This window comes from Simochromis diagramma, unplaced genomic scaffold (assembly GCF_900408965.1).
Source record: "Simochromis diagramma unplaced genomic scaffold, fSimDia1.1 OVJJ01000816.1, whole genome shotgun sequence".
Classification (NCBI taxonomy): domain Eukaryota; kingdom Metazoa; phylum Chordata; class Actinopteri; order Cichliformes; family Cichlidae; genus Simochromis; species Simochromis diagramma.
Window position 1 is genome coordinate 5672230 of NW_024386908.1, and position 18663 is coordinate 5690892.

General features: G+C 41.0%; 1 protein-coding gene across 4 annotated transcripts in view; it reads right to left on the reverse strand.

Moving 5' to 3' along the window:
* Nucleotides 1–3580: 3580 nt before the first annotated feature.
* The window catches only part of dock4b (dedicator of cytokinesis 4b), a 138418-nt gene continuing 123335 nt past the window's right edge, over nt 3581–18663 (reverse strand). For 3 of the 4 annotated variants that reach the window (XM_040035136.1, XM_040035135.1, XM_040035137.1), the window contains 4 exons: nt 16679–16751; nt 13299–13415; nt 12480–12541; nt 3581–6014 (listed from right to left, as the gene is read on the reverse strand). In XM_040035136.1, coding sequence (XP_039891070.1) covers nt 5559–6014; nt 12480–12541; nt 13299–13415; nt 16679–16751 — 708 coding nt within the window. In that variant the 3' untranslated portion in view covers nt 3581–5558. The remainder of the gene's footprint in view (nt 6015–12479; nt 12542–13298; nt 13416–16678; nt 16752–18663) is intronic. The other variant, XM_040035138.1, reaches the window with a different exon arrangement.

Consider the following 18663-nt stretch of genomic DNA (forward strand, 5'->3'; position numbering starts at 1 on the left):
TTTCTCTTTGGACATTGGCTGATTTTTCTTTCTTTTTCAGTCTAGTCCTTGTACCTGACCATGTTGTCAGTCTGTTTAACACTGACCTTTGAATCATTCTGGCATTTAAAAGATGGCATCTAACTCAAAAGACGAATCAATTTTGTGTCTACACATGACAGACAACTTTGCAAAGAACCAATATTAAATGGTATATTTAGACACTTTAATGTTCCCATTTCTTTAGTTAACTATACAAAAAATACTAAAGATAATAGAGTCTGACAGACATAAGATAATATTTTGCAGTGTAAAGTAGCAGGCCTAAAAACCTGAAAAGTATTGAAACTCTGTAATCTAATAAAGACCTTCCACAGGACCTGAGTGATGTGTCCTGACAGTTGATCCATTTGCAGTTTGCCGAAGCTTCATCAGAAAATAGTCTCAGTGGAAGGGTGGCTGTCAAGCTATTCTTAACCCTTTATAGCCAAGTGTATCATATTTGGTACATGAGCTTTTGAGACTTCTACATCACCGGTGTGATTCCCAGATTAGACATGTCTGGTTTAGATAGTTTGGTTAAGTGTTTCAGGGGAGAAATACAACAGTATATGTCTACAGCTATCTGTAAAACACAGTGGAGGTTTTGTCATAGTTTGTATTTCAGCCAGTGGTGTGGTTGATCCACCATGAAACACCATCTCTAAAGCATTTGATTGACAACGGTTTCATTTTTCAGACTAATGATGTTTCCAAACATACTGGCAATGTAATAAAAACATACCTAGATAGTGTTCTGTTGTTCTGTTGTGTTGGCTGGACCTAGAAGGCAGGATAATAAACCAGCTGTTCTCCACAGAACCAGCAAATGTATACTCTCAGTGGCAAGGGAACAATAAGAGAACGGCACCACCAAGGCTGGAGACGGAGCAATACTGGAAGAGCATATAGGAGAAGGACGCAACCCATAATGGCAATGCTCAGTGGCTAGTGGATCATAGCAACCTCCCCGAACGGGGTCCAGTAACCATCATGGTGGCAGACATCCAAGCAAGGGTCTCTAGTATGAAGAGTTGGACAGCACCAGGCCCCGACATGGTTCACCCCTACTGGCTGAAGAAGCTGACTGCACTCCACGAGCGTCTGGCAGCACAAATGAACCAGCTGCTAGTTGACGAGAGACACCCAGAATGGCTAACCGAAGGTTGGACGGTCCTGATCCCCAAGGACCCCAAGAAGGGACCGGTCCCCTCCAACTACCGACCAATAACCTGCCTCAGTACTACATGGAAGCTCCTGTCAGGCATCATATCGGCTAAGATGAACAGGCACATGGGTCAATACATGAGCGAGGCACAGAAAGGGATTGGCAAGAATACCAGAGGCGCAAAACACCAGCTACTGGTAGACAGAACAGTCAGCCGAGACTGCAAGACCAGGCTGACCAACCTGTGCACTGCCTGGATTGATTACAAGAAGGCCTATGACTCAATGCCCCACAGCTGGATACTGGAATGCCTAGAATTGTACAAGATCAACGGGACCCTAAGAGCCTTCATCAGGAACTCAATGGGGATGTGGCGTACAACACTAGAGGCCAACTCCAAGCCCATAGCACAAGTCACCATCAAGTGCGGGATCTACCAAGGAGATGCTCTGTTCCCACTGCTGTTCTGCATAGGCCTGAACCCCCTCAGTGAGATCATTGACAAGACTGGTTACGGATACCGACTACAGAACGGAGCAGTTGTCAGCCACCTCCTGTACATGGATGACATCAAGCTGTATGCCAAGAGTGAATGAGACATCGATTCACTCATCCACACTACCAGGCTATACAGCAATGACATTGGGATGTCATTCGGGCTGCAGAAGTGTAGTCGGATGATAACAAAGAGAGGGAAGGTAGTCAGAACTGAGGGGATCGAGCTACCAGAAGGCAACATTGCAGACATAGAGGACAGTTACAAGTACCTGGGGATCCCGCAGGCGAATGGGAACCATGAAGAGGCAGCTAGGAAAGCTACAACCACCAAGTACCTGTAGAGGGTCAGGCAAGTCCTGAGGAGTCAGCTGAACGGTAAGAACAAGATCCGGGCCATCAACACCTACGCCCTGCCCGTGATCAGGTACCCAGCTGGTATAATAAGTTGGCCAAAGGAGGAGATAGAAGCCACTGACATAAAGACAAGAAAGCTCCTTACCATGCATGGAGGGTTTCACCCCAAGTCCAGCACCCTGAGGCTGTACGCTAAGCGGAAGGAAGGGGGCCGGGGACTGGTGAGTGTCAGCACCACAGTCCAGGATGAGACAACGAACATCCAAGAATACATTGGGAAGATGGCCCCAACTGACCGAGTGCTCAGTGAATACCTCAGGCAGCAGAAACCCAAGAAAGAGGAGGGAGACGAGGAACCATCATGGAAGGACAGGGCCCTGCACGGTATGTACCACCGGCAGATAGAGAAGGTGGCTGATATCCAGAAATCCTACCAGTGGCTGGACAAAGCTGGACTGAAAGACAGCACGGAAGCACTAATCAGAATCAGAATCGTGTTTATTGGCCAAGTATATGTGCAGACACATACAGGGAATTTGGTTCCGGTAGATGGTGGCTCTCAAGCACAGCAATGTAAATCACACACACACACACACACACACACACAGCAATGTAAATCACACACACATTACACATACATACACATACACACACAAAGCATACACACAAAGTATACATAATCATGGCAGCACAAGAACAAGCTCTGAGTACAAGATCCATAGAGGTTGGGGTCTATCACACCAGGCAAGACCCCAGGTGCAGGCTCTGTAAAGATGCCCCTGAGACAATCCAGCACATAACAGCAGGGTGCAAGATGCTAGCAGGCAAGGCATACATGGAACACCATAACCAAGTGGCCGGCATAGTGTACAGGAACATCTGTGCCCAGTATAACCTGGAAGTCCTGAGGTCAAAATGGGAGATGCCCCCAAGGGTGATGGAGAATGACCGAGCTAAGATCCTGTGGGACTTCCAGATACAGACGGACAAAATGGTGGTGGCTAACCAACCGGACATAGTGGTGGTAGACAAAGAAGACGGCCGTAGTGATGGATGTAGCGGTTCCGAATGACAGCAACATTAGAAAGAAGGAACACGAGAAGCTTGAGAAATACCAAGGGCTCAGAGAAGAGCTCGAGAAGATGTGGGGGGTGAAGGTGACGGTGGTCCCAGTGGTAATCGGAGCACTAGGTGCGGTGACTCCCAAGCTAGGTGAGTGGCTCCAGCAGATCCCGGGAACAACATCAGAGATCTCTGTCCAGAAGAGCACAGTCCTAGGAACAGCTAAGATACTGCGCAGGACCCTCAAGCTCCCAGGCCTCTGGTAGAGGACCCGAGCTTGAAGGATTGACCGCCCACAGGGGCGAGTGGGGAATTTTTAATTTTTTTTTTATATATGCATTTCTATATATGTTTGTACATGTTTTAGTAAACCCCTGCACCCATTTCCCATTTTGCTTGCAAAATATACAGAAATGATTGGTAGCTTTTGCACAGTGTTGTACATCCACAAGGTTTCATAATGTAGAAATCACTCAAATATATGACATAGGGCAGTTTATTGAACTTGTAAATGAGTTAGGAGTCATTATGCATGACCTCAGGTTTTCTACACTCACAAAACCATAAAAGTTTGAACATTTATAATAATAATTTGCTGCTTCAACATTACATTCAAAGCTGTAAATTGTTATAGCTACATTTTGTTAAAAACACAATATTTACATTAATTGTAATACACAAATTTTATATTTGGCATACTTACATTAATCTCATTTAATTTACAGGTTCTCAAGTGCTGATTAATGTGAATATTTAATCTCAAATAATTCACAACAAATCAAAAAGTAAATCAACCGTACAAAAAATGAAACATATCCAAACAATACCAAAGCTACCCATTCCCGCCCCCCCAGCCAAAAACATTTTGCACAGGATTGAATTTATTAATATATTATGCCAAAAAAAATGTCTCCATTTTACAAAACAGTGTGAGATTTGCCTGCCACAGAACATTTACTTCACTGCAGCAATGCGATGTGGTTGTGCTGAGAAGTCAACTCACGTCCTCTTTTTAATTAAACAGAAAGTAGACGTCAACTGTACAAATATTTGTCAGTGATTAGCTTGTAAATATTTTCCCAACACAACATCATTCCTCATGTGTTTTAAGGTCACTGCTGACTGTGAAAATCTGCTCCAATTACTGCTTTGTCAAATAAAGACTTTAGAATAACAGTACAGGTCATAATGCGGACGACAAGCTATTGTTTGTGCTTTTCGAAAGTTTCGTCTTATCAGTAGGTTAAAGATTAATTTCGATTTTGGGGTAAAGTTTATTATTTATTAGGAAAACAGGGAAAAAGAGACCCTTTTGCAGCTGAGCTTTTCCTATTTTCTTGATTCCAGGTCCCAGTTTAAAAAAAGAAAAAGAAAAAGGTTCTCGACAGCACATTGTTCAGTTTCCTTTGGCACATTACTCGATCCCCTCCCCCCCTCCCTGTTGTCATATACATCATGCAGGAGGAATAGGATGTGTTCACGTTAACGGCAATAGGCATTGTAAAAATTCCAGTTTGCGTTAGAAACTGCACCTACCTTTACCTATGTGTTTGGTCCAGACTCTTCTTGTCACTATGGGTAATTTTAGCAAGTCGCTGATTTAAAAATGTTCGAATTTCAGAAGAAAGAATGGCAGCAGAGTGGTTTCTTTAGATTTCAAATCACACTAAAAGTCTGCTGAGGTTTCAAATTGAATGTGACCACATGAAGTAAAACTGCTCTCATTATTGTGCCAAAGTTGCATTTGCCAGAGTTTCTGTATTACTGCATATTAATAACGAATATAAGGTCACAACTGCGGTCAAATTTGTAAAATCAACAACACTGTTATTAGATCTTTTGAATTCCATACATTTTTGTTAGTATCAGTTCAAAATTTGAGGTTTTGTACCATTGCTTATGTGGATATGAAAATAAGAACACACCGTTGTCTACTACACTTCAATGAAATGCATACTCGAGGCCTCTAGCACCTTTTTTTTTTAGCCGTACAGTATACAAATATACTGAGCTGTTAAGGGGAAAAAAACGTGCAAGACTCACAGATAAAAGACTCTGTTTCCAATACTTAAGGCAAAACAATTCTCATATATACCAATATACATATATTTGAGATTATTACATCTATCAAAACTGTGTTTTTCTAGAGTGTTCGGTAAACGTGTGGTGTTACAACTGACTGTGGTGAGCTATTGTATGTACTAGAGCTAAAAGTGCAGAACGACCAAGTCAAAGTCAATGCAATGCCCTCTAGTAAATACAAAAGAAACTTTATCTGCCAGCTTTTCAGTTTCTAGACTGCCTGTTAATGTGTAGGCTTGTGTCTTTTACTGGAGTGTAGGTCAGGAATGCCAAATTGAATGTCTCTAAAAAAAAGTGAGTGCCATGTAGAAAAGTGCAAAATATGCCAGTTTTTTTTCTTCCCACCATCTCCTTTCATGTGCTCTGTAACCAGCACCTATAGCTGAGACACCTTCCTGGGCAGAGGCCTCGGTCTGGGGACTCGAGGGTCGGCGGTTCCATCCAACTTCATGCTGCCTGTGCGGAGCTGGTGAGGTTTGGGCGGCAGGGCTGGGGGGTCCGTCTGTGGGGGAATGGAGAGACTGTGGGGAAGCGGCACGGGCCTGCGGGGGTTGTTCCTCTCGTACACACTGTAGGGTGGCGGTGTCTTGTTCTCTCTGCGGATGGGCTCGTCCGAGCTACTGGAGACAGAGTTTGGCAAGGTGGTAGGTGGAGGCAGTTGGTGGGGCGGATGGTCACCTGTGGGGAGCTCGGTTCCTGAAGCTTCGGACACACTACAGCGACTGAGGGAGGATATGCCGCTGCTGTAGCTGCCGGACAGGACTGGGGAGTTGGAGACCAGACTGGCAGATTGGCACTCAGTGGGCGAAGGGGTGAAAGGTGGCACTGTGGTCTAGATTGAAGAATAGGAGACTTTATTTAAAAATACTGTAGTTCACTGCACAAAGAAATAGCTTTACCAGTACGGGACATGGATATCATCAACAACAGTGATACTACTACCAAATCAAATCAATCTTTAGTATCTGTGTTTTTGTACAAAAATAAAAATCGAAGTGGTTTAGAGATTATAGGGAAAATAGTATTACGAAAAATGCAATATGTCATTTGTTGCTATTCATCAAAAGTTTGTATTTGCCTGTCTTGATGCACACTCAGTCATCCAAGTCCCAAAAAGTTCATTCTGTTCATCCTGAAAACACTACACCCACATGAAAAGAATCAACTTTTTGGGATTTGTATGTACCTATTTTTAAGACCTTCTAAGGCCCAGAAGAGTTTTGAATTCTGACCCGACACATAAAACACAACTTCAATAAGGCATACTTTCTTCTCCACATGACTGTATAAGCCCTATAATGGATCCTTGAGGTACACCATAGGCAATCTGGGGAGCAGATGGGAAGTTCCCATTCCTATAACTCCTAATAAACAGAAAATGATCTTAAATGTTTGCGTACACTAAACCCACAATGACTGACGTCAGAATAGCTACAGACAGAATAAGAGGTGAAGCTGTTGTGAAACTTGTAATCAGAGTGAAAACAAGCATTATTTTACTTTTAGACTTTTTTAATAAGGATATCAAAATATTAGCTGTTTGCCAGATTATTAATTACAAAGATTCGCTCTGTTTCTTTGTCTGATGTGAAAGAACTTTTAAGCAGTTCCTAAATTAAAAAAAAGCAAACAAACAAACAAAAAACACCCTTTTGAAAAGAAAGTCACCTCTGGAAGAAAAAAGTCACAAGAAAACTGATAAGATCTTGTGATATTGTGTGAAATTTCTTTTGGTAAACAATTAACTGGGCAATTAAAATATAATAACAGACAAACAGAAGATTGGGTTTTTGTTTTTTATAAATAAAAAAAAATTAAAAAAACTGACCGCCTTCAACTTCAGTGATTTTTTTTTCTTCTTTTTTTTAATTTCATTTGAATTACGGAGCCTGGAAGCAGAGTATTACTGAAGAGGAAATTAAAAAGTATAACAATAAAAAAAAAACAAAAGAATATATATAGTGATATTTTTGAGGATCTTCATCCCAAGTATAACTGATAATTCATCTAGTAACACTTTCTAATAACCAATATTAAATAACACAAAAATAAGCACACTCAACGCTTTTTTCCCCATGTCAATTACCATCACCATGAAATAACCTCCATGCTGGGGTTATGTTTCCCTCCCAAATGAACAAAACCTTAAGTGCATGACAAAAATATGTTGTAAATTACATATGTCATATAAGTTTTGTCTTAATTATCATGAGTCGCTTGTGATAACCACTTAACCTGTTGACCCCCCCCCACTACGCTGGCTAAAACACGTGCGCTAACACAGCTGTGTGGCAACAATGAATAACCTTAAAAATGTAGTCGGTGAACAGAATGAGAGGACAACTTTTCTTCACTCCATCAACTGGGCCTGTGCACTGAGACGAAAAAACACAATATGCTGCACTTCCCTCCAACAAAAATCCGATCACTCATCAAAATGTTTTTCTAAGCAATTACACCACACTGCCATTATATCTGCTGAAAATAATTGGATCTAGTGGAGTATACAGTTGATCAGTAAGGTTGCATTGTTCCTGCCACAGGGGCATGCACAAAGAGATGTATTTGACATGCACGACTGCACAAGCCTTTTCACATTTGTCCGAGCATGATAAAATCTGTATATTTAATACAATCCTGACAAGTACTTTAAACTCCTGACCCAGTTTTCCACCTCTGGAGATGAGTAAGTGCAGCCCTGTCAGACTTGCACCATGTGTTTTCTGCAGGTTCACTGCAGTCCTGGGGTTTGTGGTCTGGTAATAGGCCTCTGGCTGCACTGACTGATGTGTGCGTTTGGCATGGGTGCGCTCATGTGCCAGATAATGGGGCCCGCTGGAGGTCCACAGAGGATCCATCTCAAGCTGTGCTGAGATGGGCACTCGGCACTTCGCTACAGGCTTCTTCTATCGCCACATCGAGCATGCACGCAAACAAACGTGCCAACACACTTTGCCACACACAAATCTGATTGACAGAGCATGCTGAGTGCCAAGCTGTCACTCACACTTTGGTATCCAGTGTCTCGCTCTCTCTCTTTCTGTTTCATACACAAGTGGTGGGAAACGCACACAAACAGCCACATACGTGGCAGTTGTCACATGTGAGGAGACATCACACCTGTGACGATGCTGGGAGCTCAGCACTCCCGCTTGTGACAAATAAGATAGCAGCTAGCAGAAGACTAGACAGCTTTTCAAAACAACTTTTTACCCTCATTAAGAGCTCCCTCACTGCTTAGTTAAACTTTCCCAGATTTCTTCTGCATTTGCAGACTGGTATTAAGATGATCATCAATAAATCCGAGCTTAAAAACAAATTGAGGTTTATCTATAGATAAACTTTGGGGTCAGAGACAATAAAAAAAACAAAAAACCCCCCAAAAAAAAAACAACCTCTTTCAAAACTTTCTTTCTTTCAAGATGTTGAGGGGAACATTCACTGCAGCACAAAGAGGTCTCGTCACTTTAATAGTAAAGGAAAAAAGAGACACAACAAATAAGGTTCAGGCTTTGAAATTTCAAAGGAATCCCGGCTATTAAGACATGTTTGCACTAAAATATGTACTGTGCTTTCAATAATAATGTGGTATTAAAATACGCCAAATGTTTTCCTTTTAAGCACATTTTGAAAATTGTCAACCAGTACTTTGTTTTCATCCTAATCTAAACTATCAGTCACACAAGGACGCGAAAGTGGGGGGGAAACTACTGGTGTCTATGTGGCAACTGCTTGCCAATGGCAACGGCGACGGTGACTGAGAGCGCTTGTTGTAAAGAGCTCAATTTTATAGCAGCAGCTATCCATGGTATCACATAACCGCATGCTAAAGACAATAATAGAATTTGAATTTTTATTACACAGTGAAATTACAATATCGTTATTTTTACATTCTCCATGATTCACAGTGCACCAAAACTTTGAAGCTGTAGGTCTTAATCCAGATGTTCTTTGGTCCTTTGTTAGCCTCCATGACCAGTATAGTGCTGGTCTACCAAGTTGTAACCAGGTCATTAATAGGCGAGTTAATTAATACCGTTGCTACACTATAAAAAACAAAACAGGTTAGCTGAAACGAAAGCGCCAATACTGCTGACAACCAATACATGTCATCGTCCCAGAATGCATTGTGTGCGCAAAAACATGGCCGCTTCCACAGCTCCAAAATAGTTTTAAAAAACAAAGATTTAATGAACAACGAAAACAATTGTAGTTATTCTCAAATATGTAGTATTTTTTATGTAGTGGAGATAATTTGATCATTTTAGAGTAACCTGTCATAATAGTCGGGGTTCCTTTTAAATTCACTGACAGATCACTCCATCTGGTTTTGCATATTTTTGACGAGCACGCAGGGTGACATCGTCGTAGAGCTTGAATTCTAACTCAGAGTATAACAGTTGGTTTCTACCAGGTGTAGAGTTACTTAATACACTGTATGCCCTCTAGCCAGTCCCATTTTTTTTGGACACTTTGGGACAGGTGTGACATGAAAGCTACAAAAACTTACATGAAACTACATGAAAACCATTAACAGTGCTGGAGCTGTTAATGGTTTCACTGAACAGTAATGCAAAGCTCCCCCAGTCTCATGGCTGACACAGAGTAGAATAAAGACCCTGCAGCTGGTTAGCTAGAGGATACCAGTACAGGAAAAAGATCTCGAGGCTGCTGCTAAACGTCTGTCAGGCTGATTATGAATATGATTTCAACTTGCCGACAGATGAAGCTCAGTCGGACCGGGTCTTTCCCAGTTGGGCTCAGTCGGTGTTTACAGTGAGCAGATTAAGGGACAGCTTTACAAACAGTCTGTGCCAGCGGGGAAAAAAATAATTTTCTTTAAAAAAACTCTTGGTGTTAAAAAGCTACTGTTGGGATTTACTAAGTGTAAGCCTTGGGACTGAAAGGCATGGACACAGGTATTTTTGCAGCTAATGTTATTGCATTCGTACAGTTATGCCCCAAATGATCCATCCACCTAAAAAAAAAAAAAAATCTAGTCTTTTTAAATTCTCTTGTACATAAAAACTCAGTTGGTGAGATTTTGCTTATGATAAAAGAATTCTAGCTGAGATGGAACAATCCAGATACATTTTTATTTCACATCATTAGCATAACAATAAAAATACCAATACTTTCATTTTTACTTTTTTCTGTCCAAAATTATTCATGCCTCTCATTTCTTCAGTATCAGGGAAATTGCCGTTGACAGCACATGTCTGTGAAGGTTCTCAGTCATCCAGGTCATCGTAGTCAAAGGAGCTTGCAAAGAAAAGCGTCTGGACTTCTTTAAGTTGCTTGAAGACGTTTCACCTCTCATCCGAGAAGCTTCTTCAGTTCTAAGGTCAAATGGTGGAGAGTCCCAGATATAAACCTAGTGGGAGTAACCCCCCACAGAGGGACAAAAGGACCCCCTGATGATCCTCTAGTCGCCTGAGCCAAGGTGTGAAACTGGGCGTGGGTCCAAATCAGCCAGAGTTTCGGGTGTTTTCACTGTGAAACCTAGCCCCACCTTATCATGCGAATTCCTGAGGTCAGATGGCCCAGGATGTGAGTGGGCGTTAAGGCGTCTGGGAAGGGATCTCAAAACTGGATTATAGATGGCAGAGAGTTGGTGTCGTAAACCCCCGCCTCTGTTCAAAGATGGTCGCTCACAGTGGACATAGATGGCTTCTTTCACTCCTCTTTCAAACCATCTGTCCTCTCTGTCCAAAATGTGAACATTGGCATCCTCGAAAGAGTGACCTTTATCCTTAAGATGCAGATGGACTGCTGAGTCTTGTCCTGTGGAGGTGGCTCTTCTGTGTTGTGCCATGCGCTTGTGAAGTGGCTGTTTGGTCTCTCCAATGTAGAGGTCTACATTGGAGAGACCTCTACATTGGAGAGACCAATGTAGAGGTCTACAATGTAGAGGTCTACATTGGAGAGACCTCTACATTGGAGAGACCACAGATATTTTCGCACACCCAGACTGTGCTCCGGATTTCTCTACAGGCAAAAAAACTAAGCTATGTCGATTTCTAGAGCATTTCTGGGAGCTATAAACTGAAGGGAGTTGGTAGAAACACTGTCAGTTCATGGTCCCATGGTTTTTCAACAAATGGGCCTGGAAACCTTGCAAAAGTGAGTAGAATCGTGAAACCGGACCAATATATAAAGCTTCTCAACAAAAATACGAAGGAGTTTTCCAAAAAACCTGCTCTAGGGCAGCAAGAACTAACAACCATGTTCATGCCAACGAACTCAAAAAAACATTAAAGACCTGGAGAAGGTGGTTAAAGAGAAGTTGGCTAAAACCCCTGTGGTGACAGGAACAATGTGATCATCTACAAGAAGTATTTGGAGGAATAATTGGAACTGTATACTAAGAAAGGGTATGAATAATTCTGGAGTATCAAATACTAAAAGTTATTAAGTACAATGGTTAACAAAATTCTTAGACCTTACCTGTGATAAAAACAAAACACAAATATTTTCAAAATCTGTCAAAAACATGTTTAAAATTAAAAATGACATTTTTATTTATTGGGCAAATAAACTGAATTCCTATTTTTACAAATTTGAGCTATCCCACTCAAGTTCTCCGAGGAGTCAGATATTAATCAAGCGTAACATTCAACCATCAAACTATTTTTTTGGTTAAGGATTCTAAGTAAATAACTGCAATTTGGCATTCTAATCAAAAAATAATGCGCTTTCCTATTTTTCCTGCTTTTTTTTTTGGTAAAACACTCCATTTAAAATTAGATTGATTAAAAATGTCATATTTTAGTATTCAAAGTATCACTTTGATTAAAAATGTGAATAGTGGTGGATTTAAAAACCATAAACTGGGGGTTGGTCTAATAAATTTGTTAAGCACTGAAAATTGATCATTCATGTGACTGCACTTCCTAAAACCTTATGTCACCTTCTTGTAATATTGTGCAAGAAAACATTTGTCCAAAAATAGGAAGAAATAAAATCTAAAAAACAAACAAACAAAAAAAAAAAACAACAACATTGGTATTTGTGGAAATTTCGCTTTCAGAGCATTTTTTCTTAAACCCTGGACAGTCGTAAAGTGTTTTCGTCTGAATGGGTTGTTAAGTTTGTTGTATAGCGGACTGCCTCTGTTAGGTTTTTGCTCCTCTCTGACCGTCGAATACTGTAATCCGGTGTTTAGGTGTGTCTTATCCTGCCCTATTGAGTTTCAGCTACAGTAGCTTTTAACACTATGACCAGCTTAAGCAGGGTCAGGCTGTCTCAGCAAAGTAAGGAGAAACGTAAAAAAGAAAAGGGAAAAAAAGGAACTAACCTTTTGCGGTGATCTGGATGTGGGAACAGGAGACTGTGACCTCATGTTTTTAGCCGAGGAGCCTGGCAGATGAGAGGGAGAGAGAGGGGTAAAATAAAAATTAGAGAAGTGTTTTCTTCCATTCACAAGGATGACACAGCATGAGTCACGCAAACATACACACTTGGAGCAAAGAGGGGGCAGTGGCTTAAAGCGTCAATGAGTCAAAATAAGTGCTGATGTGCTGCAGGTCCTTTGGACTGCCTTAAGCTGTTTTTACATCCAACAGCTGTTACTGCACTATGCAGAGAGGGCAGAAAAAGAAAAACACTCCATCTGCTTATTATGCTGCTGGGCAGTGCAATACATCAGGAAACACCAGGGAATAAGTCAACACGGGTGCATCTTTAAATAAGTAAATAACTAAAAGAGAGTTTGAGCTGTTGGTGGGGGGAAAACTGTTGTTGAAATGTAATGACATGCATTTCACAAGGGGATTGAAAGAAAAAAAAAACAAAAAAACAACAACAAGAAACTCTGAATTGACTGGAATTTTAATTGGTATTAACTTCAGCCATCTAGAAATTCCACAGAGAGTTCCACACTTGTTCACACGTGAACCAAACATCTTACAGAGGGAAATATCAGCAACTGAAGACTGTTAGTGAAGGAAATGCTGCTGCCACTGTAAGAGCAGAAGGACAGGAAACAGTGCCTCAGATGGGAAATGCTTTAGTAAGAAAAAGCGGTTTAAGCACCGGGTGTCAAAAGTCAGACTGGAAAATTAGTACCATTCGTCACTGGAGCACATTCTTGGATCAGCTTTTTTTTTCCTTTTACCTGAGTACGGTGGCCTAGGAGGTACAGGAGGGCATAGCATTCTGCCACCAGAGTCAGAGGAGTGTGGCATACCCTCTTTGACACTGTCTAGGCTCCAACTACTGGGAGCGGGCCTCACTTTAGAGTACACAAAAACATGACATGTCACATGACAAGGTATGGGTTACACAGGATAACATGAGAACACAGTGAAATGTTGCACATTTTAAATGGATGGTATGATTGTTGACAACATATTGAGTGCGATCTGATGACTACCACAAGTTAAACTGCAAAGTGTTTGCTGAGTTTAGAGCGCAGAGACAATTTCAACCATTTAAAGATCCCAAAAGAAGAAATTATCAATCAGCTGCTTGTGATGAGCGATCAGATGGAACATGACTTCCATCTGCCAAAATACAACAGTTTGGATTATTACACATGACAGAATTCACTCCTCATCATTTCTACGGGGGATGGAAAAATGTGATGCCACATACTTCAGGATTTAGCAAATCCTCCATGAGAGACTCATGACATTTGCAAGGGTTGTTGCTCATAACAAGTCCTGATTAGGCAATTTTTTTCAGAGTTTTTGATTGGTCTAAAATTATCCAAAAAAAGCTGTGTTTTGAACTCTGATTGTTGTTTATCTAGTGTTCTGTTTTAAGGAGTTTGTGGCCAACCAGCTTCAAAATGGCATTGTCACTTTTTTGGGGGTCTGGCCTTCTTTTGTTGCCACACTGAATTACCTCCAGCCTTTTGAAACCTTCACTGTCTTCAGTTGACCAAATGCAATCTAGTGATAATTTCTGGTGCGTCCTGTACAATTGTGATTGTGCTGATTGCACATGTTGGCATCAAAAATGTTTGAAATCTTAGCCTAAAAAGCAAAAACCTTATCAGAATGAAATAGATCTGCTTTAGTCACATCTAGACCGCTTGCAGGGCTCCTGTTATTTTTAGATCCTCTCCTGACCACTTGCACACGTCCATCTGTGATTTCACCATGCACCTCTAACTTGATACTTGCTGTATCAAACTGACTCAAACTTCATGTTGAAAAATCATGTCTTCAACCCAGAAACCAAAGAGAAATCTTCAATGAAATAGTCCCCATAGCCCTAGTCTGAAAGCAGCTTGGGCAATGTTTAGAAACACAACCAGGAGCATGCTTGCTCAACATTTACTGAGTTGTGCACTCTGAATTTGTCATCTGGGGTCAGAATGCAAACAAAGTTCTTCTTTAATGTCTGGAGGCATTTGAGTTAGATCATTCACTAACTTTGCATTAAAGGGTAACCTTGGGGCAGATTTACTAAGGCATTTTGCCAGTACAAACTGGGTTTTTGCTGTCGGCGCGTTGTGAGTGAGTACTTAGGTCACAGTTTCGAAAGTTGTGGTAGGCCTCAACTCAACTCTGGACTCAACTACTGAGCAGCCCTTTAACAAAAAAATAAAGCAAAACAATATTCCTCTATCATGTTTTACAGCGAATTTTATATTATAAACAACACTTTCCAGAGTCAGAAATAAAGGTTCATCGCAGATAATGCCACTTGTTCACTCGCAGGTTTCGTGTTAATTCTAACACCTTTTACTACGTTATGTGCCTGTAGGTGTCTCGACACCATATTGTGCATCTCTCGCTGCATTATTTACAGATCACAGCTGAATCACATGGAAAGGTGTGCGTTTGTGTGCGAGTCACAAGGAAGCTACCGCATCCCCGCTCTTTACTCTTTTTTTAAGGTGTCTTTTCCGCAAATCCTCAATAATTATATAAAGGAACTGCTCTGAGAGTTGTTCTTTTTTATTTTGCTGCAAGAAACGGCAATAACTGTTTAAGTATTTTGAAATTATAATTGAGGCTGTTAACATTCTGCCTCAAATGGAAGGTATACCCGGAAAATACAAGACATGTGCGTCTCCCTTTATCTGTGCTGAGCTAAATCACAACGAGTGGGCCGAACTAATCCATATGCACTCGTACAGGAATGTCACATGTGTCCATCAGTACTGTAGGGATAGTACCTGCTCTTTTTTTCACTCTTTCAGAATGATGGATTAGAAAAAGCTATAATCTAGTCTGTGTGTATGTGCGTGTTTATGTGTGTGTTTGCAGTTGTGTGGAAACAAATAAAAATGCCTTCAGTCAATCTGTGGCCAAACTGTGACACACACATACCGCATGTCTGGACAGATAAAATGCTACTCTGTACAGTAGCATAAGCATCAATGAAGAGAGCTTTGTGTGTGTGTGTGTGATTGGGGTTTGTGCTTAATGGGCAAGCGCTGGGAACTGGATGTGGCAAATGTACGGTAGCGCTGAGGTGCAAACACAACAAGAACAAAAAAAACACAACATTTTGTAAAACACAAGCAAGATTTTTGAAATCACTAAATTTCAGACAGCACAGAGATGTTTCCAAAAAACAAAAGGCACGGAAAGAGTGGGATAGTTTTTCGTTACCTCCGCCAATATTTTCTGTTTGCTATTGTTTGTCTGTGTGCAATTCTGTCTGTCAACAAAATAGCGCAAAAACTTTCTGAATGAATCCCGATAAAACTTTGTAGTGGGGGTGAGTGAGGTCACATTAACGATCCATTAAAATTTGGTTGACATCCACTGAGGTCTTTGAGGTCAATTTAATGGTTAATTGGTTGAAAATTGACAAAAATCTTATCAATTACATCACATTTGACCTCTGCCCTCTCCATATATTATTATATATGACCTCCCATATTATTGATCTGTGATAATAATGCTATATAGAGCTATTTAAAGCTATGTTTCATACTGCCATTGTTTGTATTGACAGCATATAGGCGTATAGGGAATGATATATAGGGATTCTAAATATTACATTAGTTTGGAACTCTGACCTCGTCTTCAAGGTTAAATGATATATGAGAATTCTAAATGTCACATTATAGTTTGCATCCAAATATCATGTCACCTTTGACCTCTGACCTCACTTTCATATTTCATATCTGTCTTTCTTTCAAGTTGGCCCTAAAATCTGTCTCTTTAAAGCAGGTTTTGTTAAGAGAAAGAATGAGCTGCCTAGTTAGTTAGTTAATAGGTACATTACCCATTACCTGCTCCTGCATTATAATAAAGCTTAGTTTGAAAGGACAGAATCATAAAGTGAAGAACATTTAGCTCTTTTCAGCTGTCGTTGTGTTTTCTAAAATGCCCTGTTGTTATTTTTGTTGCGTTGCATCTCAGGGCCACCATAGAATCAGAAATAAACCATTTCTGAATCGACAATAAGAAACAGAGCATCAAAAAAATGTGTTTAATGCAAAAGAGCGACTACGTGAGATAGCATCGTTTCCCTGGAAGGAGAGGGAACACTTGAAGGACATAAGAAATATGTTAAACAAAGTGTTTTTACCTTTATCTGGCGCTGAGAGGTTGGGGTCACTCCTCGGTAAAGTGGTATCGCCTATCTGGTGAGCAGGGGCTCTCTGCACAAGGAAGAAGTTGTCCAAATTATTGTCTAGCACATACTGCACAGAATTGTATTTGTAACAGAATCACTGACCTGAAAAGCAAAAAGCATTGGGACAAATTTAACAGAACAGGATAAAAGAAGAAAAGTAACGAAGAAAGGCTGCTGTGCGTGACCTTCATAGCAGAGATTTGGATTTTGCAGAAGTGGGTGATGCCTCTCCGCACCTTTCCATACCCCCCCCCAAAAAAGAAAACCTATAAATAAGGTACCTTATTCTTAGTCTCTTGCTCTAATTACAGTAAATGATACAAGCGATCAATGTCTCTAATAATCAATATTCCATTAGCAGCTAATAGCGAGTCTTTCATTGCTGTCAGGCTGGAAATAATTGTTCGCCTCCCTAACATCAATACCTCCAAACTTCAAATGACTCAACACAAACAGGGGGAAGAAAAACAGGTGAACAGTGACAGGCACTGACCGCAAGAGATGAATGGCCTTGAAAGGCAAACATTATTTTTCTCTTATCGTGGCTTTGTCACTGCAGATGGAGTGTGTGATTGTGTTACAGTCTGTCCTTCATCGAGAAAAGAAGCTGCAATATCATAGCGTTCGTGTCGGCTCTTGTTGTTGTTGTAGCATTAGTTGGCTGTGAAGGATTTTTATTTATTTTATCTTTCTTGCTAACAGGAAAAAAGTGAGCTGGACTGTTTGACTTTAATAAAACATGAGTAACATCAGCAGCTCTTGAAAAACTGCACTTCTATGCTACGAATAGCCTCACGGCGTGTGCCCTCATCCGGAAGCCTTTTTTTTTTTTTGACAGTCACTCATTGAAATATATTGTACATTGCAAAGGTGACCTTGTTTTCTGCCCCAGTATGCACCTTACGTGTGGCTGCGGTGCTGGACAAATATAGACCCTGCTTCTTCTTTGCCTTTTTTGTTAAAATCAGGCAGCCACACACTTGGATGACAGGTTGTGCCATGAGCAGGACTAATAGCAAAAGAACCATCTGTAAGGGCCACAACTGAAAGAAAAATGACTATTCCTCCATTCATTACCCTCCTAAGAAAAAATAAATAAATAGCACACTCACTTCAGCCAAAACCACCAGTTTTGAGCGTGGAGTCTATTAAGTTAGGTAGCAGTGGTCAACCCTGCAGTGCTTCACAGTGTTCGGGAATGAAAAACAGCACCATAGCTGCTGAATTCAACCAAAAAACTGACCCAGAATTCAAGAGTGGAGTGATATAAGCTCCAGTAGATTATGTTATCGGCTTTCTCACCGCTGTAATCCTCAGCTTTTGCCCGCTGTTAGTGGCGCATGAAACGGGATTTCAAGCTCGGTGGCTGGATGCCTCTTGCCGAAAAATTCCCCCATCGGCACTGCAGCCTAGTTGTCATGTAAGTACACAGTGGCGCCGTTGACTTTATGAACCTAAACGTATTTTTTCAGATAGTTCATGCTGGATGTTCATGTTTTTCAAGTTAACACTGTGAGGTTGGGAACCTTCACTTTCAGACACAAGCCTTAATCTCCTCCCCTGTAACTCTGTAGCTATCTCTCGCTTACTTTTATAAATATGCCAACCTCATTACTTGATACCTAATCCAAGTTTAATATAAGTATCTACCACTGTAATAGTATATACAACAATCTGGGATAACACTGTGATCACCTGCTCAATATTATGTTGGTCCCTGCCTTTGCCCTTACCTATTAAGGCATGGACTCCACTAGACCCCTGAAGGTATGCTGTGGTATCTGCACCGAGATGTTACAAACAGATCTTTTAAGTCAGGGGTAGGCAACTCCAGGCCTCGAGGGCCGGTGTCCTGCAGGTTTTAGATCTCACCCTGGGTTAACACACCTGAATCAAATGATTAGTTCGTTACCAGGCCTCTGGAGATCTTCAGGACG